The following is a 24,918-nucleotide window of genomic DNA, read 5'->3' as shown; positions in this document are numbered from 1 at the left end:
CCCTAGCCCAGAAACTTCCATATGTCGCAGGTGTGGCCATAAAAAAAAAAAAAAAAAAAAAGAGAGAGAGAGAGAGAAATGGTAATGCCCCTCTCGCAAGGACACTCCCTGTGACTTGTTTGCTTTGAAGAAGCAAGTGACCATGTTATAAGATGCCAAATGGAAAGAACAAGTGGGCAAGGAGCTGAAGGGGGTGTCTGGCCAACAGCCAGCAAGAACTAAATGCCTCATTGTGGGAGTCTGCAAGAGACTGGATTCTGACAATAAGTACATGAGGCTGGGAGTGAACATGAAGCTCCTCAATGATCTCAGATGATAGCACAGCCCCAGTTGATGCAGCTTTGTGAGGACCTAGCTAAGTTGTGCCCAAGTCCTGGCCCACAAAAGCTACGAAGTAATAAATATGTATTATTGTAAGCCACTAGATTTGTAATATTCTTATGCAGCAATAGGAAACTAATACACAATCATAGATGTGAGCTGAGAGTGAGAGCCTGGTACAAAGTGTTAGGTGACACAGGAGGCAGGCCACCTGCTCATGCAACTATCTTGTATCCTCTTGTCCTATGCATGGCTGGTCCCACAGTTCCATGTTTTTGTTTTGTTTGTTTGATGTGCCCATGGCATGTGGAAGTTCCCAGGCCAGGGATCAAACCAGTGCCACAGCAGCCACCAAGCAGCTATATGCAGTGATAATGCCAGATCCTTAACCAGCTGAGCCACAAGAGGGCTGCACTACTTCCACCTTATGATGGAATGTTGCTGACTCCTCCCAACTTTAAGGCTTGGTGGTTTTGACCCAACCTGACCACTTAACATTCCATGGTTAAGTGTGTAATCTCCACCAGGCTTATTAGCATCAGAGGGTCCCTTTTCTGAATGCCTCTCTGCTGCAGATGTAGAGATTTGCATCAGGACCCCAAGGGCTTGTGCTGTGATTCTGCTCACCACAAGGCATCTTTCCTCACCACAGAGAACCTGATTACCATAGAGTCTACCTGGTTAGATGGGCCACTGGTTGTATTGCCCAGCAGCAGGTATGCCTGCACTTCAGCCTGGATCTGCTGCATAACTTCCTGCTAAGACTTTTCCTTGCCACTAAATAAATAAATGAGAGCAGTGTTTCTAAATAAGGATCATGCTGCCTCCAGAATCCAAAATACTGGTTAGGCATCATGCTTTCTTCTTCGTTGTGTGGGATGTGAGATAATTTGTACTTATTCAGTGGGGATCAGAGGGTATGTTCCAGTTTGCCACAAGTCACTGGATCTCTAAAAACTTCACTGATGTGGTAACTCCCTGAATCTTCATCTAGCCTTTATTTCTGTCCTCTGGAATGCATGTGCCTTATCTACTCTTCCAGTGTATTTGACACTTCTTATTTTATCATTTAATATAGTAAACACCGTGATCTTCTGCAGAATGTCCAGATGGCCCAGGTCCTTGAGACTATGTTATGGCCAAGGGTAGATTCAACATAGCTTGAGGGCAACACTGTGAGTGTATTGTGTGTCCTGTCCTATGGTAATGTGAACTGTTTCTGTCCTCCAATAAGGACGGAAAAGAACACATTATCAGATTGATAGCCATATACTATATATCTAAAGTCCTTTTTAGGGAGTTCCCATCCTGGCTCAGCGGGAACGAATCTGGCTAGGATCCATGAGGACGCAGGTTTGATCCCTGGCCTGGCTCAGTGGGTTAAGGATCCGGCATTGCCCTGAACTGTGGTGTAGATTGGAGACGCGGCTCGGTTCTGACGTTGCTGTGGCTGTGGCATAGGCCAGCGACTACAGTTCCAATTCAGCCCCTAGCCTGGGAACCTTCATATGCCATGAGTGCGGCCCTAAAAAGACAAAACAAAATATATAAAGCCATTTTAATCTGATCTAGTAAAGACACTGTATCTGGTTCAGTTGTAATTGGGAGGCTACTGCTTGGTTGAGTTTACAGTAACCCACTGCTATCCTCCATTGTATATCTAGTTTCTATAGGGGCCACAGCGATGAACAGAAAAGGCATGTGATAAAGACCACTATCCCTGCCTACGTCAGTGTTTAAGGGGAGGTGGCACTACTATTTGCCAGACCACTTCATAGGGCATTGTTTGTGGTTTACCATCCTGGCTGGGGCGGGGAAGGTGGTTTCACAGGCTTCTACTCGGCTTTCTCTACTATAAAAACCCAGTCCGAGGGCTGCGCGGGGACAGGATGAAGCACCGTCATTCCTGTACAGCCTGTGCAACCTTGAAAGTCTGCCTCTGACCTGCTTAACTACCAGGAACCGGAGGAAACGGCTCCCTTAAAGCGGGGCGCGCGCGGCGGGCCGGAAGTGACGCGTGACGCGCGGCGTGTTCCCGCCCTTCCCTTCGCTGGCTGTTCCTGGCGGGAACTCGGGCGGCTTGCTGACGCCGGCGATTCTAACTGCCCTGAGTCTGGCGGCCCTCGGCTTCTTGGGCCTGACATTCTCGGCTTGGGGAACGCAGCTAAGACTCCGTGACCGCCTAGGCCCTCTCTCTGTCCGGGAAACCCCAGGAACGAGCCGGCGGCGTCCACGCTCCGAAGACGAGAGTCTGAAAGGCCCAGGCAGTGCCTGGGAGGGAACACGCGAGGGGAGCCGGGGAGAACAGGTGACCAGCCGAAGGAATTGCGAGGGTTGCCTTCGCCTTCCTCTACTTCGCCCTCGGCGCCCCTGTGCTGTTATTCCACCGCCCGACGAAAGTGCTCACAGTGGCTGGACCAGCGCTCCAGCCTCGCCACTTTCTACCCTTTGCGCCCTGTTTGGTGTAACGGTGGCTCAATCCAGCATCACTCAGAGCCCTGCTTTGGGCGTTATTATTGTTCGGCAGCCTGTGGCGGGGATGGAGTAATTCAAGAATGTTAGAAACGTTAGTTGTTTACAGACATTACCAGTTTGTTTATTGATGTGTGTCAAGCACAGAACTGGGTGTGCACAATTCTTTGAATTGACTCAGTTACCTTGTGGAATGAGCCTTAATTTCTTTTTACAGAGGGGGAAACTGAGTCTCATAAATGGTAATTCAGTCACCAGTCTTACGGAGCACCTACTATTTACCAGTCACTGCTCTAGGCGCTGAGGGTACAGCGGTGGGAAAAAAAAAGGAATTGCCGCTAATGCTGGGTATTTTGAGATGAGCTGTCCTAAAAACAGCCTTGTGTTGCTGGGAGGAATGTTTACCTGAATGTTAATACTGCTTATCTTCTGGGTGAGATTTTGTGTGAATTTTTAAAACTCCCCACGCTTTTCTGCACTGTTTAGATTTCTCCAGATGAGCCTGTTATCAGAAAAACAGCTGTTGCCACTTTAACATCGGCATGTCCTCCCCCACCCCCCAAAAAAGCTTCTAAAGGCAGTTACATGGGCTCTGCCAGTAAAATAGGCCCTTCAGTAAGAGCTCTAGACCCCAAAGAAATGGAGTTTCCAACTTGGGGTCCCAATGCTCCTCCTAATTGCTGAGTCCACTCCCGAGCCTGAGCTAGAGCTAGGCACATGACTGAATTGGAAGGGTCTGGAGAAACCCATGTGCAGTTTGTCCGTTGAAGCCATTCCAAGAAGTTTGGAACTCTTAATTTTTTTTTTGTCATAAGATTTATCTTTATTCTATAGCTTGCTCACTATAAATAAATTTTAAATTCCTTCAGCACTTTGGCCTCCATTATGTCCCTCTAGCCCTCAGTACAGTGCATTCAGAGGATGCTAGGTCATTGGGTGATGTCCTTTATTTAGCAAGTATTTATTGAATATCTTTGTACAAAGTTTAGTGTGCTTTCAAGTTGTACTTCTTCATAATGGTTTCAAGATAACTTTCCTATTCTGTCTCGCACCTGGTCAGGGTGAAGTAACCATGCAGGCGTTTCTAAAAGGCACATCTATCAGCACTAAACCACCATTGACCAAGGATCGAGGAGTAGCTGCCACTGCCAGAAGTAGTGGAGAGAACAAGAAAGCCAAACCTGTCCCATGGGTGGAAAAATAGTAAGAACATTTGTGTTTTTATTAAAATAGTTCATAAATTACTTCTCTGACCATTTTTCTTTCTTCTCTTTTTAGGGGCACACCTGAAGCATATGGAGGTTCCCAGGCTAGGGGTCAATTTGGAGCTCCAGCCACTGGCCTACACCACAGCCACAGCAATGCCAAATCCGAGCTGTGTCTGTGACCTACACCACAGCTCACGGCAACGCCGGATCCTTAACCCACTGAGCAAGGCCAGGGATCGAACCCATATCCTCATGGATGTTAACCTGCTGAGCTACAATGAGAACTCCTAAATGATATTTTAACAAGTGGTTGAAACCTCTGGTGTATCCTCAGTTATTATCAAAGGATTGCAGGATTACTTATAAGCCGAATAATGCCTTCATAAGTGTTATTTGGCACCAACACTACTTTTAAAAATGGGAAATTTCACATAAAAATCTAGAATCTTAAATAAATTATACAAGAGAAAAGATCTAGACTTTCAGCCTCTCAGGAGATGCAGCACTAGATGCAGGTTCTCACCTGACAGCACTTAGATGAACATGAGTACTGCTTCTCATTTTGGTAAAGTCATACATTCCTTACTTCATAGTCCTTTCTAGTGCCTCTTGCCTTACATTCTGCTCTTCACTCTTGTCTTCTGCCTGGCCCCTGCAGGTATTTGAATATGAAACCTAGTGTATAATATACAGTAGATAACATAATCTGAAATAAAATTCCTGCCTGGCATTGGCCTGATTAATTAGAAAAGTATAAATCAAAGAATAGCTTTTGAGGAGTTCCTGTCATTGCGCAGCAGAAACGAATCCGACTAGGAACCCTGAGGTTTCAGGTTTGATTCCTGGCCTCGCTCAATGGGTTAAGGATCTAGCATTGCCATGAGCTGTGGTATAGGTCGCAGACGTGGCTCAGATCCCATGTGGCTGTGGTGTAGGCCAGCAGCTACAGCTCTGATTAAACCCCTAGTCTGGGAACCTCCATGTGCTGTGGGTGTGGCCCTTAAAAAAGAAAAAAAAAGACCAGCTTTTGATTAGTGAACTAAGCACAGAGCCTAATCTAAGGGTTGGGAGTGTTATTTAGTTTAGCATTAGTTAATGGTGTAAGACAAATGTTGTTATACTTTGTATTGCTTAAACTTGCTATTTTGTCAACCCTCAATGAAGTGAATAGGTATGCATTTTTTGTGCAGTTAGGTGACAGAAGAAATTGGTACCAACAAGTTAACAACATAGTAACATATATGTAACTGTATTGAACAAAATTGTTACCTATCCTGAGGTTTCTAAATAGTTCTCCCTTTTCAGCTTAGGTGCATATTGTCAAAATGTAATATTTCCAGGCAAGTGTTAACTTTACCTCTTTAACCATTTGGCATTTGTGATATTATAAAATTAAATCATTATGCATAAATTTTGTAGGCATAACAGATACAAACATTATATCTGGAAAAGTGGAAAATTACTTCATTCCTTCAGCATGTAATTGCCTAAAGTAAATACAATTGGGTTTCCAGCTGGCTTCCAATTATAAACATTACCGATATGAGAGCATTATCATTGGTATTTTAGCAAAAGGAGAGACTTCTGTGGTTACTATGATATACTAAATTATTTCTCTCTCTCTTTTTTTTTTTTTTTTTCCAGTCGCCCAAAATGTGTAGATGAAGTTGCTTTCCAGGAAGAAGTGGTTGCAGTGCTGAAAAAGTCTTTAGAAGGAGCTGATGTGAGTAGCAGATGGTCTGTTGTCATTGGGAGATTTAAAACCTAATTTACTTACCCTCTTCCTTCCTTTATAGCCTCCCACCCTGTTTAAATATTATTCCCTCTATACAGTAGACCCTTGATAACTATTTGTGCAATGGATGATCAGTTCAACAAATATTTGTTGAGCATCTCTTCTAGCCTATGGCATTGTTATATAGTACTCAAGTGGAGATCATTGAGCAAGGCAGGTGGGTCCCTTTTTACATGAGCTCTTATTTTGTTGGGGAGAGACAAAGAATAAACATGTAAGTAAAAGTAAATAACAGAATTATAGATAATGATAGGTACTCTACAAAAGAGCCAAAGATTCTTTGGAAATATAATTGCTCACCTAATTTTAGGATTTGGTTTGAACTACAATACAAAAAAAACCCACAAAAACAAAACAAAAAAAAAAACTGAGCATTTATCTATGTATAGCATCATGTCTCCTGCTATAAGGAGACATGCTATAAATGTCCTTGAGTGACTCAAATTTTAGATTAATTTCTAGTCAAGGTAAACCCATATGAATCATTAGCAGTTTAAAATTGTATATGATAAAGTGTTTAAGAGCTTAGTGAAGGAAGGAAAGCAGTTGCAGATGAAAGTGAGATGTGTTTTTGCTTTATTCCCAAGATCTTCTTCCATCCTATCAACCTGGCTACAATGCCAAATCCTTTAACCCACTGTGCTGGGCTGGGAATTGAACCTGCACCTCTGCAGGGACCCCAGCCACTACAGTCAGATTCTTAACCAACTGCACCACCACAGGAACTCCTGAGAGAGTCTTTGGTTTTTGCTGCCGTTATTCTCTTCCTGAAATTATACTGCAACAGTATATATTTTTAAAGAAGTTGTGCTTATAAAACTATTAAGGAGTTCCCATCAGGGCTCACTGGAAATGAATCTGACTAGCATCGATGAGGACGCAGGTTCGATCCTGGGCCCCACTCAGTAAGTTAAGGATCCAGCGTTGCCACGAGCTGTGGTTTAGGTTGCAGATGCAGCTCAGATCTGGTGTTGCTGTGGCTGTGGCATCGGTTAGCGGCTACAGCTCCAGTTTGATCCCTAGCCTGGGAATCTCCATATGCCGCAAGTGTGGCCCTAAAAAGGTGAGGGGGAAAAAAAACTATTGAAAAATCTAATTCTTCACCAGTATGTCTTGATTTGATCCAAATACCTTCAGCTTTTAATTTCATAGTAATATATAATAGCATACAAGTTAAATTGCAAAATATTTACACAGATTGCAGGACCTATTTTAATTGCTAGGATTCTCAATTCTTTAGGCAGATGTAGTGAGATTATGATCCAGTTCTTGACTTTATACCATCTAATTTATGAAGCTGAATTAAGAACTTTCTTCTTTAACCACTTAATTTTTTTTTCAAACTTATTTTTTTTTGAAACTCGAAGTAATATTTTCAACTCTAAAGACTAAAGGAAAATAATTCATTCCTTCATTTACTTTTTTTTTTTTTTCTTTTTAGGGCTGAACCCTGGGCATACGGAGGTTCCCAGGTTAGGGGTCCAATCGGAGCTACAGCTGCTGGCTTATACCACAGCCACAGCAACACCATGTGCAAGCAGCATCTTCGACCTACACCACAGCTCATGGCAATGCTGGATCCTTAACCCATTGAGTGAGGCCAGGGATTGAACCGGCAACCTCATGGTTCCTACTCAGATTTGTTTCCACTGCGCCACGACAGGAACTCCCCCTTTACTTTTAAAAAAAAAATTTTATTTATTTATTTTTGCCACAACTGGAGCATATGGAAGGTCCCAGGTCAGGGACTGAATCTGAGTTGTAGCTGGGACCTGTGCCACAACTGTGGCAACTCCAGTTCCTTTAACCCACTCTGCTGGACCAGGGATCAAACCCATGCCTCCACAGTAACCTGAGCTGCTGCAGTCAGATTCTTAATCCACTCTGCCACAGTGGGAACTCCTCTTTCATTTACTTTAAGGGTTTTAAAGTAGAATTATAATAAGCTTTTTCAGAAATCAATTTTAGAATTGAGTTCTTGAGTGCGCTGTGTTTATATATACACACATACATATCAGACTATCACATAAGACATAGTTTAATCATTTTACCATGTTTTAAAGAACTTAAATTATTGTATGTAATATTTGATTGGATGAATCATACAGAGGCATGCATGGATCAAAAAAAACAGTTACAGGAGTTCCCATTGTGGCTCAGTAGAAATGAACCCAACTATTATCCGTGAGGATGTGGGTATAATCTCTGGCCTTGCTCACTGGGTAAGGATCCCACGTTGCTGTGAACTGTGGCGTAGGTTGCAGACGAGGCCTGGATCTGGTGTTGCTGTGGCTGAGGTGTAAGCCAGCAGCTACAGCTCCAATTGGACCCCTAGCCTGGGATCTTGTGTCTGTCGCACCTGTGGCCCTAAAAAGCAAAAAAAAATTTTTAAAGTTACAACCTTAAAAATGAAGAAGCTTAGGAGGTTTTGTTTTTGTTTTTAGATAGGGAATCTCATAGTTTGTATCTTAACCTGTATGTTACCAATGCAACAGTAATAGTCTTTTAACTAATATATTTATATATTAATTTATTTTTTTGGCACACCAAGTACTACAGATGCTGAGAATATAGATGTGAATAGAACACATAAGGCCTTCTTAACCTCATCTAATGAGGAAGACAGATATTTTACAATTAAATCCAACTGTTAAATAAAAAATAAATACAAATTATGTCAACTGCAACAAAGATTGATAAGAGAATAACAGAATAGACTCTCTTTAGATTGGATGGTCAGGGAAAGCTTCCAGCTTGCTTTTTTTTTTTTTGGCCGCACCTGTGGCATATGGAGGTTCCCAGGCTAGGGGTCCAATTGGACCCGTAGCCACCAGCCTACACCACAGCCACAGCCACACCACATCTGAGCCATGTCTGCAAACTATACCACAGCTCTCAGCAACACCAGATCCTTAACCCACTGAGCGAGGCCAGGGATCGAACCCACAACCTCATGGTTCCTAGTCAGATTCGTTTCTGCTGAGCCACAACAGGAACTCCCCGAAAGCTTCCAACTTGTAATGCAGTTGGAGTTGACAGACAGAAAGATGGAGTCAGACCCCAGCTTCTGGGGGAGAGCATATGTACAGGCCAGAAAGTACTCAGCTGTTGGAGGCCATTAACGTTGGAATCCAGAAGGTGAGTGAGGTGGTGAGCAGATTGTGGACATCCTTGTAGCTTATGATAAGCAGGTTGAGTTTTTATTGTTGTTTTTGTTTTTGCAAGTGAAGTATGAGCCAGTGAATAATTTTTAAGTAGCAAGGAGAGTGGCTTCTGATTTGGATGAAGAATGAATGGATGGAAAGGAGGAAGATTAGGCAAGGGTGGCAGCAAGGAAACTACCCTGCCCTGTACAGTGATTTCTGCATCTAAAATGATGTACCGAAGAATGTAGTTTTATAACAGTGCTCATCAAAATTTAGTGCAGTTAGGGAGTTCCTGTTGTGGCACAGTGGGAACAAATCCAACTAGGAACCATGAGGTTGCAGGTTTGATCCCTGTCCTCGCTCAGCGGGTCAAGGATCTGCAGTTGCTGTGGCTGTGGTATAGGCCGGCAGCTGTAGCTCCGATTTGACCCCTAGCCTGGGAACCTCCATATGCCGCAGGTGCGGCCCTAAAAAGAAAAATAAAATTAGTATAGTTGTTAATCTGTACCACAGATCTATTGCCTGTTTGGTAGGAACCACGCCATTTAGACTTAAGGTATAAAAGAAGCCAACTAGTTATTTAATCTTATCCTTTCTTCCAGTGATGAAATCTCTCTGATACATGCGAGCATCCCTGTAAGGTACATAATCCTGATGTGGAGCACTGCCTGGGACATAATAAATGCTCAGTGTTTATGTGGTGTATGGAAGTTCCCAGCCTAGGGATTGAATGAGAGCTGCAGCTGCCAGCCTGCACCACCACCACAGCAAGACTGGATGCAAGCTGCATCTGCAACCTACGCTGCAGCTTGAGCTGGGCCACTGCAGTGACAACACCAGATCCTTAACCCCCTGAGCCACACAGGAACTCAGGTCTATGCCTCCTTCGAAGCAACTGACATTTTTAGAAAATATAAAATCTTGCATACTCCTGAGCTAAGATATGGGATAGGAAACTGACAGAAGCCTGGGATTCCCTTCAGAAATAAGAAATTTCTAATTATAGTATTGAAAACCCCACCTAAATATTAGGTTTAGAACAATCAGATACTGATTCAGCTTAAGATATTAGGCATTTTGGGGAAAAAAATGATAGTATTTGTGAAAAAGCAGGATTTAGTACTGTTATTATGATGACACCTCTTATATTAAATCAGGGAGTTCCCATCATGGCCCAGTGGAAATGAATCTGACTAAGAACCATGAGGTTGCAGGTTTGATCCCGGGCCTCGCTCAGTAGGTTAAGGATCCGGCGTTGCCATGAGCTGTGGTTTATGTCGCAGACGCGGTTCGGATCTGGTGTGGCTGTGGCTGTGGAGTAGTATATATATGCCCTATTAGGGAAGTCATTGCACTCTATCATAGACATTTTCAGTCATTTTCACCTATTTGTGCCAGAATATAATTTAAAAAATAATAAAATTTAACTTCTACAGCTCCCTAATCTCTTGTTTTATGGGCCTCCTGGAACTGGAAAAACATCCACTATTTTGGCAGCAGCTAGAGAACTCTTTGGGTAAGTTGAAATCCCAGTCTCTCTTTTTTAAAGTTTTACACTACAGAATCTGTGGTAATGCTTTTCTTTCTCTAAAACTTTGTATTTGGTTTTTCTGTGAGGTTTTTGGGTTTATTTTTGTTTCTGAACTTTTTTTTTAATCTAGTGGGCCCATTTCCAGTTCTTCCTCTCCAATAAATGAGCTACGTATATCTTTTGTAACCTTTATTCTGAACCTTGTCCAAATGTTTGTAACACAAGGAGCCTTGTGATTTTTTTGATCAGATTAACTCTTTCATTATGATCTTGGAACCCAGGGGACCCTATCTCCAGTTATGCTAATAGTTAGATCACTCTTAATGATCATGCTCACATCTGTGTCCTAGAATTCGATGTGTTTGATGCTGCTGATACGCACCATCCTTTGTTGAGTTCCTTTTGTTCTGTACTTCCCAGGGGCTGGGCTAGCTCCTTGCCCTCCGGTATCCTGCATGTAGGCAGAGTGTGGGGTAGTTGATGCAGTATGATTCCAGGTACAGCAGAAAATCTCTGTGAGACACTTCTTAAGAGTCCTTTTCCTAGACTGTCTCAGCTTAGCCAACTATTGTAGTAGAGGAGCTGTTTACCTAAGGTTGAAAGATATATATCAGCCCATGTCTGATATCTGTGCAACATGCACCAGCATGACAAAGGCTATCTTTAATTTATCCAGCATTTTCATATCAGGCATATGGCCTACAGTTACAAAGAAATCCTACACATGAAAATAATTAGATGCCTCTGAAACCACCAAATATGTAAAGATAATTAGTTCTTTTGAAACATGAAGGAAGATAAAAGAGGAAGCTGCTCTGAACTTAATATTTAATTTGATAGCAACTTTCTTTTTCCCAAGGAGATTTTAAAAAGAGCTTTTTGATTATTCCTCAATTCAGATTCAGTCTGAACCATCTGAACCATCCTTAGCAATGTAGTGATAATGAAACTGTTAAGTATAGTTTATTATTAGTTGTTCTAAAGTAGGATAATCCAAATTATATAACTTGTAAAATAGTCTTTTAAAATAATGTTTGTCTTTATAAAACTAAAAGAACTTAACTATAAATTCCACATTTAATGATATATATGGTTTTAAAATAGAAAATACATGCACAGAGCTTTGTAAATGTTTATGCCCATAGAAAAATGCATATGATATCATGCTATTTAGAAAAACTAGACTAATTCCCAACTCACTTTTTTCCTATTTAAAATATACATATGTTTTATATATAAATAAATAACTAGCTGAAACTATTCAAAACAGTGGTTTAGCAGAGTGGGCCAGGTATTTTTATTTTCTTTTGAGTTCTCAGATTGTCCTACAGAAAGCTACTTTTAATAATTAAAAAAAAAAAAAAACTCACTTTAAAAACTGTTCATGTTTTGGGGAGTTCCCGTCGTGGCGCAGTGGTTAACGAATCCGACTAGGAACCATGAGGTCGCGGTTCGGTCCCTGCCTTGCTCAGTGGGTTAACGATCCGGCGTTGCCGTGAGCTGTGGTGTCGGTCACAGACACGGCTCGGATCCCGAGTTGCTGTGGCTCTGGCGTAGGCTGGCAGCTGCAGCTCTGATTAGACCCCTAGCCTGGGAACCTCCATATGCCACGGGTGCAGCCCACAAAAGACAGAAAATAATAATAATTTAAAAATAATAAAAAAAATGTCTAATAGATGTTAAGTAAACTAAATGATGGTACATTCATATGTTGGAAAGTCATATAGCTATTAAAATGGTATTTACAGTGTTTATCATGACATGGCAAGATGTTTATGATATAATCCAAAGTGGAAAATTGATTTAAGATTTAATACATTATGTGATATCATCTACCTTTTTTTTTTTTTTTAATGCATGGGAAAAAGCCAGAATGTTAACTGTATGCCTTTGCAAAAGAGATAATACAGGATTAATTGTGTGCCTTCTATCCATATTGTTTACTGGGTGTATTTTAAACTACTGAAAACTATGCAAATATTAAAATATGGCTTAAGCCTGTGTTATATGCTGTATGATGTTTCCTGTTCATCTTGACATAGGCCTGAACTTTTTCGATTAAGAGTTCTTGAGTTAAATGCATCTGATGAACGTGGAATACAAGTTGTTAGAGAGAAAGTAAAGAATTTTGCCCAATTAACTGTGTCAGGAAGCCGTTCAGAGTAAGTAAGCTTATCTTTTTTATACCAAGTCATTGTATTTGTTAAAAATACATGTTTCTGCCACATTTTTGAGTTATTCAAACCTAGAAATGACCTTTCCATTATAATAATGAATTTTAAGTTGTTTAGCTATCAGGGGTTTTTAATTGATATTTGTCTAAGGAGTATTTATTCACCTCTGCAGTACTCTGCTCTACCAACTGAGCTATTGAAGAGTGCTAAGGAGTACTTATTAATCAATGTGATGGCTTTGCTGATACACTCATAATAAAAATCCTGATTTTTGCTATTGGGTTATTTTTAAAAGTCCTGTCATGTATCTTAAATTTCTATTTATGTTCATAATTAGGGTAACAATATAAGTCCTTGTCCAAACTGGGACACTTTTAGAGCAAAAGAGGAAGTGTTAATAATTAAAATTGGATATACCTGGAGTTCATTCAATAGGGGTCTTTAGTCAACTACTTAGATTCCTTTCCTTGGGTGGCAAAGTTCCAAGGTTAAATTTTTGTACCTGGTATATATTTAAATTTATATCAGAGCACACTTAGGAATTTGTAGAAACTGAATGACTCAATTTTTCATCTCTATCTAGGATTGACAGTGTATATAAATCATACAGATGATAAGGGCCTTAGATCAGGAGTAAAAAACTCTTACAACTCAATAATAAAAAGACAGTTCAAGGAGTTCCCTTGTGACACAGTAGGTTAAGGGTTCAGCATTGTCACTGCAGCAGCTCAGGTCACTACTGTGGTGCAGGTTTAGTCCCTGGCCCAGAAACTCCCACATGCCACAGGCATGGCCAAAAAAAAAAAGAAGACAACTTAGTTTAGAAATGGGGAAAGGATCTGAATAAACAGTAATTACTCCCAGGAAGATATACAAATGGCCAATAAGCACATCAAAAACAGGTTCATTGACATCGTGAGCCATTAGAGAAATGCAAATCAAAACCATGGTGAGATCCCACTTTACACCTAATAGGACAGCTATAATAAAAAAAGATAGAAAATAAGTATTAGCAAGTATGTGGAGAAATTGGAACCCTTATACATTGCTGGTTGGAATGTAAAATGATACACCCACATTGAAAACAGTTTGTCATTTCCTCTAAAAGTTAAACATAGAATTACCATATGACCCAACAATTTCAGTCCTAGAATATTTACTGACAAGGAATGAAAACATACACATGTATACAAATGTTCATAGCAGCATTACTCATAAGTCAAAACATGGAACCCACTATCCAACAACTAAAGAATGGACAAATGGAAGTTCCCTTGTGGCCCTGTGGTGCAGGTTGCAGCTTGTGGCCCAGGTCCAGTCCCTGTCCAGGGAATTTCCACATGCTGTGGGCACAGCCAAAAAAATAATGAATGAAAAGTAGTATATCCATTTGCCATATTATTTGGTAATAAAAAGAAATGAAGTAATGATATATACTAAAAAGTATATGAACTTGAAAATATTAAGGGAAAGAAGCCCATCACAAAAGACAATGTGTTATGTTGTCTGTCAACACATGATTCCATGTATATACAGTGTCCAGAATAGACAAATCTGTGGAAACAGAAAGTGGAGATTCCTGATTGCCTGTGGCTGAGAGTTTGGAGAGAAATCATTTAAAATGGGTGATGAGACGATTCTAAAATCAGATTGTGATAATGATGTGTTATAACTCCTATGTGTTTCTCTGAATCAGTGGGAAGCCATGCCCTCCTTTTAAGATTGTGATTCTGGATGAAGCAGATTCTATGACCTCAGCTGCTCAGGCAGCTTTAAGACGTACCATGGAGAAGGAGTCTAAAACCACTCGATTCTGTCTCATCTGTAACTATGTCAGTCGGTATGTATAGATGCTAAGCAACCTTATTTTGATAGCCCCAAATAGGGAGAAAAAAAATTTTTTTTTTAATGTTTTAAGGCTACATTAGTTTCTCCTCCATCAAATCTTGATTTGTTCTTGATAAAAATGAGTTCTTTGAGGGAGTTTCTTCTTTAGACACTGACTTGTTTTTTCCAATATTTTACAGAATAATTGAACCTCTGACCTCTAGATGTTCTAAATTCCGCTTCAAACCTCTGTCAGATAAAATTCAACAGCAGCGATTACTAGACATCGCTGATAAAGAACATGTCAAAATTAGTGATGAGGTAATTACTAATATTATTACAATTATTGTAAATCATTAATTCCTTTGATGAATGCCTGTGAAGAGGCCCTGTCTGAAAGAGTCAAGTGTTACCTCATTTATGATGCCAGTTCTTCAGGCAAAGTTAAGCTAAATGAGCAATTAGAATGTCTACAAATTACAGCTTCAGCCTTTCTGTTGCTATTAGTTTGTCAATATTTCAGAGACCCAAAGTGTGGGCAGATTTCATACCTAGAATGCAGATGCTGCAACAACAAATCTCTGCATAATGACAAGATATTCCACTTGTTACTACTAATACTCCACTTCAAGAACTGATTTGGTATGATGACATTCTGGTATAGTGATAGAATATATAGGCCCCTTATTATCACGGAGTTTAACCATAATTTGAATTTTCTTTGCTATAAGTAATCAAGAAAATAGGATCCCCAAAGTGGAACATCTTATCTGTTTATCTCTGCAAATTTTTTTCAAAGGAGAGAGATCTCAGGAGTTCCCTTCATGGCTCAGTGATTAATAAACCATGAGGATGTGGTTTGATCCCTGGCCTTACTTAGTGGGTTAAGGATCCCGTATTGCCGTGAGCTGTGGTGTAGGTCACAGACACGGCTCAGATCTGGCGTGGCTGTGGCTTAGGTGAGCAGCTACAGCTCCCATTGGACCCTTAGCCTGGGACCTTCCATATGCCGCTGGTGCAGCCCTAAAAAAACGCAAGAGGTCTCCTTCTATCGGACTGATGCTGTCTCTGAATTCTGCCACAGTAGGACTGACATTCTCTCAAAAATAGAAATAGATGGTTTTTTTCCCATTTAGCCAGTGCTTTTTACTTTTATTAAAGTCAGCCTTGATTGGCCATAATAGGTTAAAAAACTTCTTTCTCTTCAGGGAATAGCTTATCTTGTTAAAGTGTCAGAAGGAGACTTAAGAAAAGCCATTACATTTCTTCAAAGTGCTACTCGATTAACAGGTGGAAAGGAGGTCACAGAAAAGATGATCACAGATATTGCTGGGGTAAGTGCACTGGATATTCTGTAATTCTTTTAGTTGGCTTTTTTTGTTATTATAATTCAACACATATATATGGAATACTTACTATGTGTTATCTTAGTCTGTTCAGGCTGCTCTGACAAATGCCATAGGCTGAAATACAGTTCTGGAGACAAGGAATCCAAGATCAAGGTGCCCAATGATTCAGTATCTGTTAAGACGACTTCCTAGCTCAGTAGACTCCTAGTTCATGGATGGCCTTCACCTCCCTGATCCTCCTGTGGCAAAAGGGAGCTTTTTTCATAAGGGCATCAATCCCAGTCATGAGGGTTTCCTCCTTACGACCTCATCAACCTCCAAATACCATTACAACATTAAGGATTTCTCACATCAATTTTTTTTTTTTTGGTCTTTTGTCTTTAGAGGGCAGCACCCACAGCATATGGAGTTTCCCAGCCTAGGGGTCTGATTATGTGGGATCCAAGCCGCATCTGTAACCTACACCACAGCTCAGGGCACTGCTGGATCCTTAACCCACTGAGCTAGGCCAGCAGATGCTAGTTGGGTTTAACTGCTCAGCCATGACAGGAACTCCCCCTAACATCAATTTTGAGAGAATACATGTAGTCTATATAGCATCTGCTAAATATTGTGGTAGTAACAGTAATAAAGGAGTAAGCTGGGAGTATCAACGCTTCAGGCAGTGATGTGGCTTAAAACACTTTTTTTTTTTTTTTGTAAATGTAATGTGACCAAAGGTCATATTCAGTTTTTAAAAAAATTAAAAGAATCCTCTTCTGTCAGTTGTCTTTGGATACTCCTGTCAGGGTTCACCCCAGGATCACTATTTTATCTCCTCAGTGGCATCTTGAAGAGAACTATGCACCCACACTGACCATCTTGGGCTCAAACTTGAAAAAAAAAAAGGAATTTGCAAGCAAAACGCACCCGAATCAGTTTTCTGGGAAGCTTTATTCAGGTTTAGTAGTTATCAAGATCATCTATCTGGAGCCCAGAATAATAGCACAAGGCTTAAGAGCTAGCTTTACCAGCTTTTTCTCCCCTTGTGCCCCCCCCCCCCCACCAAGGTAGCAGGAGTGCAGGTTATGTGCTGTTTCAAGTATGAGAAAGTTTTAAGACCCACATATCTAAAGTCTTCAAACTTTTATTTTAGGTAGTACCGACTGAGACAATTGATGGAGTACTTGCTGCATGTCAGAGTGGCTCTTTTGACAAACTAGAAGCTGTGGTAAAGGTAAATTTACTTGACTAACTCGGGAAGGGGAATAAAAACAATCACACCAAGGTTTTCCTTCTATTGCAGGACTTAATAGATGAGGGCCATGCAGCAACTCAATTTGTAAATCAGCTTCATGATGTGGTGGTAGAAAATGATAACCTTTCTGATAAGCAGAAGTCTGTTATTACAGAGAAACTTGCTGTAAGTAGGCATTTTCTACATTTCAGCACAAGGATATTCACTTAAAAGGGCTATTTTATTAACCTTTCACTTTCTTTTAGGAAGCAGATAAATGCTTAGCTGATGGTGCTGATGAACATCTACAACTAATAAGCCTCTGTGCTACAGTGATGCAACAGTTAACTCAGAATTGTTAAACCACACCCAGTTATGTATGCTTTTTAACTGATTTGTAATAAAAATGACCAAAGCACCCTTAAAGTGAATATACAATTTATTTAACATTTAAACTTCATTAAGACATGTGCAATATGGCAATTTTACTGGGGGTTTAACCCTACCTAGGATATGATTGCTTGCTGGGGCTTAGCAACAGGGTCCAGTTCACACTTAGCACTAATTAAATACTTTATTGAATAATTAAATACAATACCAAACAATGCATTCAAATGCTTTCTAGAAAAAAAAAATCAATTTTAAAGGCCTTTCTAATTCAGGCTACTGACAAACACAATAAAGGCAGGTATGCTAGTTTAACATAATTGGCTGATTTTATACAGCACTTATATCTTTTAGTCCACAAGTATATTATTAAATGATAGAGAACATCTAATACAACCATTTCTACAGAACTAGGAAATAAATTTCTAAGAAAGTAAGATTTTACAGACCCCATCTTTTTTATACCCAACCCCAACAGTCTAACTCTAAAGAGGATGAAGCCAATGACTTTCCTCACAAGAGCTCACGACTAAATGTCGCTTTGCTATCAAAATCTGTATTTCTGATCCGTTATGAGCATTGAGACAAGATTCAAATATTCCCAAAGAAAGAAGCACAATGCACGTTGTGATCGCCTATTCAGCAACAGCGAGCACTGCATTCAAAACTATCTCATCCCAGGAATTAAATAAGGTCAGCCACATTCATTGGCATTTCCTCCACTGTAGTATTGTAGAAAGTCTCAATGTCACGAAGAATCCTCTTGTCTTCTTCAGTAACAAAGTTTATAGCCACACCTTTCCTCCCAAATCGACCCCCTCTGCCAATTCTGTGTAAGAAAAAGAAATCAGCAATTAGACTTGTTTCTCATATGCTGCATGAAATACTGAACATGATGATCCACTTAACCATCAGCTGCTGTTTACTTATCATGGTTATAGTTCGTGCTTCTAATTGGAGCACTAGCTGCTAATCAATATCTAGAGAAAAAAATCTTCCTTTGCAGTTAGTGCCAAAAGGATTCAAGGCTTGTCTGGCTGCAAAATGAGATTTTATCAGGTGTCTTGAGCATTACTTTTTTAAAGCAGATGACAGTATATTGTGTTTGGGGTAGTGAATTTAAAGCCCATACCAAAGTGGGCCAGCCAAGAGCAGATGTCAGCCTGGGACAGATGTAAAACACCAGGGTAAAACAAAAAAGAGCAGTTATGTAATCCATTTCGACGCAACTTCTGGAACTGTAAACTGTAAATACAAATGCTGCAAGGTTAACTACTGCCTAAAACTTACTTCTTCCAGTGGGAAAACAAGTATTTGGTATGGTAACCCAAACTTATCACTGCTTTTTTTTTTTTTTTGCTCAGTTTCACACGTTGAAACTCTAATTATTCAAACGTGTTTACCTCCAAAACAGCTTTCTAACCTTCCTGATAAGATACCAGACAATACAAACCACCTAACAGGCTACTATACAAAATTCCTTGGCTGGAGCATCTTAAAATATCAAATAATCATGACAAAAGAAAAACAAATATAAATACCGACTCGCTCTTTATTCAAACAGTGTGCTGTTTCGCTTATGATTCCACGTCCTAAATTACGTCAACGCCGTTTCTGAGCGCCATCTGGTCATCAACTGCTGCTATCGACTCCTGTATTTTTTAAAAAGTCTTTTTTTACATCATATAACAAAGTACAATTCAATTTATTTAGGGATAAAGCCACTATAACTAAACCAGGGACTGCTCAAATTGCTACCAGACAACACCAAGAAAATCCCAACTACAGAGAAATCACCAAGAAAGCACATGGACACACGAGCATCACTAAAAATAAAGCTCAAAAATAAGCTAAAACCAACAGAACTAAAACAACCTCATCTGTGTATGAAGTCCACAATTTGGGCAACACTCACAACTGTTTTCCCACTGTGTCTGACCAATCTTCCCAAATACAATTACACCCTACCAAGTTACTGTCTTAATTCCCTGATTGGAGGTTACCTTTCACACAAATCAGTCAGTAGAAAAGCGAAATGAATTTTACCAATACAGTAATAAATCAAGATGCCACCTACTCACCTGTGAATATAGTTTTCACGATTGGTAGGTAGGTCATAGTTTATAACCAATGATACTTGTTGCACATCAATCCCACGAGCCTAAAATACAATGTATAATGTTCAAATTCTAATTAAAAAACTAGACACCTATGTAATGTAGGCCACAAAATAGTAATGAACTATACTAAATGGTATAGCTCACTGTGGAGCGTGGTCTCTTCTTTACTCTCCCAAATAGCCTAAACTTGGTAAAGGTTATTAAAGAAAACCTTCCCCCAAAACAAACTTTTGGTAGATTAAAAAGAACAGTAAGAGACTCACCAACAAGTCAGTAGTGATCAGAACACGGCTTGACCCTGATCGGAATTCCCTCATGATAACATCTCTTTCCTTCTGGTCCATGTCACCATGCTGCAAATTAATAAGCCTTAAGATCACGAGTCATATTAACATTTAATTTTTATCAATATGTATGAGACCAAGCGTCCCTGGCTGCTACAGAGTATAACAGACAGGTATAGTTAAGAAACAACTTTATTTTGAGCAGGGGGAACGACAACACAGCACTTAACAGCTATATTGTAGTCTAAATCCTGCTTTAACAAAAATAAAGACTTCAACCATCATTACTAGGTTAGAACATCTTACCAGAGCAGAAACTGTAAAGTCCCTGGCATGCATTTTCTCAGTAAGCCAGTCCACCTTGCGCCTTGTATTGAGAAAAATCACAGCCTGTGTAATCGTCAGTGTCTCATACAAGTCACAAAGTGTATCCAACTTCCATTCCTACAGTATTTCGAGAAAAAAAAGTCATTAAAAGAACTGTTTCCAACTTATATTCATTCAAAATTCATTGCTTGACTATCTACAAATAAATATATGGCACCAAACGTTAAGACAAAGGACACTGGACATTAAGAAAGAGGTCCACCCCAGTCTTTACAATCTAGTGCAGTTACTCTTCTTCTTGTGTGTACTCTGCTAGCATTATTACAAAAACCAAGATGTGATCCTAGTTTCTGTAATTTTAGCACAGTGCTTATACAAGAAGGTTAAAAAAACCTGGCTACAATTTTTTACAATTAGACAAATTACCTCTCTTTCAACATTAATATAAAACTGTTTGATTCCTTCAAGGGTCAATTCTTCCTTTTTCACCAGAATTCGAATTGGATCTCTCATGAACTTTTTGGTCACTTCCAATACATCCGTTGGCATTGTGGCAGAAAGCAACACAACCTTTAAAAGACAATAATTGAACTGTCACACATCCCACAATTCCAACTCTCACAATACTCAAGGGAAAAAATGTTTGAGGCCAAGCGTCTCTGTCTTAGCAAGACATTGTGCTAAACGGAGATAGTTATGCATCAATTACTTTAAGCAGGGGGAATGACAATAGAACACTTCAGTTGTATTGTAACAGTACCTGCATTAACCTAACCTCCAGCTATTACAGGAAAATGAGGGAAAATAAAGCTCACCTGAATACTTGTATTTAATTTTTGGAAAATCTCATAGATTTGATCCTTAAACCCTCGGCTCAGCATTTCATCTGCTTCATCCAAAACAAACATTTTGATCCATTTTGGAGCTGTTAAAAATAAAGTCGTACTATTATCTCTAGACTATCAGGCATGTTATTGATTCCTAAGAGTTAAAAAAAAAAAAATCTATACTCCAACAAACTATACTAATAGGGAGTAATACTTACAAAGATATCTTCTGTTTAACATATCAAACACTCTCCCTGGTGTACCAACAACAATATGTGGTGCTTCAGCCTGCAGTTTCTGCATTTCATTCCGAACATTTGTCCCACCAATGCAGGCATGACAAGTTGCTCCCATATAGTCTCCAAGTGCCAGAATTACCTTTTGGATCTGAAAGCCAAAAGCGTTAATTATCATCCAGCAGCATTACATGCTGTGACTAAACTTCCAAAGCATATTGACAAGTATGTGGTCTGCAAACAGCTTTAATGCATGCAGAGCACCTAACTACTTTCAAGCTGAAAAAAATGCAGACAGATATAACTGTCAGGATAAACTTCACTGAAATATCTTGTGCCTTGTCAAAACTTGGGATCCTATTGCCCAGATACCAACCAGGTTATTTAGAGTGAAAAACATTTCCTACATTAGTATTGTGCAGGAAGGAGTAAATAAGATTTATCATCATTAACAAACTTTTTCCCGCAAAGTACTGCAGCATATAATCTTGACCTTAATAACAACTACAAGTGTATTAGCAAGGTTTACTTCAAAGCCAATATAGTAGTGAGCTTTGAAAACGCAGCATGCAACAGATGTATCACATACTGAGACAGTCAAATGAATGAACATGTCACTGCAGCTTTCATGTTGCACAACTGGATTCAAACTTAAAATGAGAAAAGATCTAGTCCAGCCTGAACAGAAATCTTCAGTTTCTCAATCTGTTACACAACCTTGCAAACCATACCTGCACACCCAGTTCCTGTTTAACTTTCAACAATAACTCCCTGCATGCATGGACAGTTAAAAGGAGGGCTCTGTAGGACCAATTTATACTAGGCTTTTAAATTCTCCACAGTTGTGAAACCTGAAACCTATGCAACACGCAAGCAGTTTTTTTGAACTACACTATCAATACCTGTTGAGCCAGTTCTCTGGTGGGGGCCAATACTAGTGCTTGGGTCTCCTTGAACTCAATCTCCAACTGTTGCAGGATGGAAATAGCAAATGTGGCTGTCTTGCCAGTACCTGACTGAGCTTGAGCAATCACATCATACCCTAAAAAAAGTAGGATACATATTTACCGATCCCACAGCAAACCGTCACTTCTAGTCACACCATGTATTCCATTTGGAACATAATTATGCCCAAATAATCAAGTGATCAGCAATGAGTATTCTCTTCATTTCAGGTCAGTCCCGAAAGATGATTGCCATCATTTCACTTTTTGGAATACAAATAGGTGCTAGTCCCCCAGAAGGTATACGTTCCCTTTTACGGTCCAGGTCTATGCAGAAGAGTGAATTCATTTTTAAAAACAGCCGAATTCTTTTACCTTTAATACAAGGAATAATAGCTCTCTGCTGAATAGCTGATGGCTTCTCAAAACCGTAAGCATAGATGCCCCGAAGAAGAGACTCCTTTAAATTCATATCGTCAAAGTTATCAACAATCTCATTCCAGTTGCTCTGAAAGTTTGGGCAAAAAAAAAAGGAATAAATGGGACGAACACACTTACCTTCCCAGAGTTTCAAATTCCACACACGTTTCTTACCTCGATGACACCATCGGGGTCCATTCCCTCTGGGCCGCCATGTTCTCTGCCAACAAAAACACTGCAGTTAGAGAAAATCCCTTCCCCAAACCCACTTCAACTGCACATGGGCGAAAAAGCGCTTTCACAACCGGTCTCTTGAGGTCGCCCTCCCCTGCACGAGTCCACTTCCCAAAGCCGCAGAAGAAGCTGATGCCGCAGGGCACACAATGTCCCGCGCGCCCGCTCAAAGGTTAGGACCTGAGGACACCCGGAAAGGCCCCTCCGACGCCGGCCCTCCCCCTCCAAGCCCGAGCGCAGGCGCTCCCCTCGGCGGCGGACCGTCTCGCGAGAGCTCCACGCGCTGAGCTCCGCCCCTAACACTGCGCAAGCCGGGGTGATTGACGCGGGCCGAGGCCTGGAGAGGCGAGCCAACGGCTCATTGGGACCCCGTGGCCGGCGCGGCCCCATCCGGCCTCCAGCCGCGGGCAGTGGGCGCCGTCGCCGTCCTGCCCCCCACCCCACCACCGTCTAGCGCGCCCAAGCCGCGCCGCTGGCCGCGAATAAACCTCCGAGCCCCATTAGACTCTATCAACCGCGGGCTGCGCCATGGCTTTCACTAAACGCCGGGCTCCGCAGGGGCAGGGGGGCGGCTGCGATTCAAATGCGCCTTCGGGGAAAGACACGCTTTAACCACCCCGTTTTCCTACCCTCGTCTCGTCTCCCCACAACCCGGGCCCTACACTTCATGGAAGCTTCTCGAAGGACACAGGAGTACCGTGGCCCAAGGCAACGCCTATGAACCAGGGCTTCTCTTCCTGCTCACCGCCTACTACCATCTCCTCTGGCGCCTTAGGACCATACCATAGAAAACCACCGGAGAGAGCGCCATACCTGTTATAATCCGCGGAGCCACCAGACATGATCCAAAGAACCACTCAGCGCCCGACTGAAAAGACAGCCGGGCCGCACCACCCGTTTTTTATAGGCTCGCGGCCGGAACCCGTTTTCCGCGGAGGAATTTTACTGTCGCTCTTCGGCCAGTCACAAAATTGTGATCCTGGGATGCTTATCTCAGAAAATATTCGAAGCAAATCATTAAGAAAATTCAAATTTGATTATGTGTCGATATTCCAGGGTTGTTGAAAATCCCAGGACCCTGGGGGAAGGTTGGGACTCTTTGACCCGCGGCGGAAGAATATTGCAGCAAGCAGTAGCTAGGTTCGCGTTCCCTGCCCGCCCTGCTCCTACGGGGTTTCCGCGTCCCTCGAGCAGAGGCGGCCGGGGCGCCGGGCAGGACCGGGAGGCGGAAGCTCGGGGCCCCTTGGAAGCTGGGTGGCCCCGGTTTCTCCGCAGGCGAGCCAGGGAACCTCGCTGTGCTCGCCGTGCTCGGTGCGGAAGGTGTAGGCACGGCCATACTCCGCACTGGAGGGCAATCGGGCTATTCCGCCTGTTCGCGCCGCTACTTAACGCGAAGGTAAAGAGCCGCCTGGCCTTTGACACGAGCGTTTAACATCCATACAGACCTTGACAGTGTGAAACTCGCGCTGCGGAAAATGTCGGCCGCCCAGCGTGTCACAGGAGATCCGCTTTACCGTACATCGTGCAGGGCGAGAAGAAATGTGTAGGGTCCTCTGCAAATTGTCTCTGGAGTAGCCAACTCCTTTCTTATGTTGCCTCTTCTCTCACTGCCTTTTAAAAATAAAGGTTATAAATTTTAACAGGTGTGAGCAATGCCTGATAAAATCATTGTAAACTGGCAAATAGAAGGGTAATTTTTCCTGTAATTCAGGAATTTAAGTGGATGCTTCTGGCAAGTACAGCTCCGTGCCGCTTTGGGACTACATAAGTTTTGCTTCCGGTCATTTTTTTTTTTTCCAAAAGGCTTTTTGAATTTTAATTGCTTATATATAATGAATGTTGATTTATTGATATTGAGAGCATTGTAACCCTTAAAGCTCCAGAGGCTTTCAACTATAGCCCTAACCCATACTCATTAGTAAAAACAAAACAAAAATTAATATATATAGTCATTTAACTTTGAAATACAATCCTACCCATACTGCAAAATATCACAATTACTCAAGAAAACCTTTTACCATTAAATCAGACTGCCAACATAAAGTCTGATAACAGGAAAAATGACTTAATTTTCTATATTTGTGTACTATATTCAGTATG

The 24,918-nt window shown here is 41.1% G+C and overlaps 2 protein-coding genes across 8 annotated transcripts; one reads left to right on the top strand and one right to left on the bottom strand.

Moving 5' to 3' along the window:
* Positions 2,336-17,465, top strand: RFC4 (replication factor C subunit 4). Of its 4 annotated transcripts, none has more exons than XM_005652371.3 (11): positions 2,336-2,629; positions 3,854-3,996; positions 5,646-5,724; positions 10,379-10,458; positions 12,516-12,635; positions 14,344-14,487; positions 14,675-14,795; positions 15,683-15,808; positions 16,959-17,039; positions 17,109-17,225; positions 17,306-17,465. In XM_005652371.3, the coding sequence occupies exons 2-11, from the start codon at positions 3,866-3,868 to the stop codon at positions 17,399-17,401; spliced, it is 1,095 nt and encodes a 364-aa protein (XP_005652428.1). In that variant the 5' UTR covers positions 2,336-2,629; positions 3,854-3,865; the 3' UTR covers positions 17,402-17,465. The 4 variants fall into 4 exon arrangements, with proteins under 4 accessions (XP_005652428.1, XP_013843779.1, XP_020925676.1 ...); XM_021070017.1 differs by having other exon boundaries at positions 2,350-2,482; positions 3,851-3,996; XM_021070018.1 differs by lacking the exon at positions 2,336-2,629 and adding an exon at positions 2,866-2,887.
* On the bottom strand, positions 17,461-23,935 carry EIF4A2 (eukaryotic translation initiation factor 4A2). 4 transcript variants are annotated; one of them, XR_297056.2, is made up of 12 exons: positions 23,632-23,935; positions 22,759-22,804; positions 22,540-22,672; positions 22,123-22,262; positions 21,203-21,371; positions 20,973-21,082; positions 20,584-20,727; positions 20,137-20,274; positions 19,810-19,899; positions 19,508-19,587; positions 18,968-19,078; positions 17,461-18,255 (listed from the first exon to the last, which is right to left on the bottom strand). XR_297056.2 is itself a non-coding variant. In XM_021068176.1 (11 exons), the coding sequence occupies exons 1-11, from the start codon at positions 23,658-23,660 to the stop codon at positions 19,069-19,071; spliced, it is 1,089 nt and encodes a 362-aa protein (XP_020923835.1). In that variant the 5' UTR covers positions 23,661-23,935; the 3' UTR covers positions 17,461-19,068.

The sequence above is a fragment of the Sus scrofa genome, chromosome 13 (genome assembly GCF_000003025.6).
Source record: "Sus scrofa isolate TJ Tabasco breed Duroc chromosome 13, Sscrofa11.1, whole genome shotgun sequence".
NCBI classification, from domain to species: domain Eukaryota; kingdom Metazoa; phylum Chordata; class Mammalia; order Artiodactyla; family Suidae; genus Sus; species Sus scrofa.
This window is presented reverse-complemented; position numbering and strand designations above follow the sequence as displayed.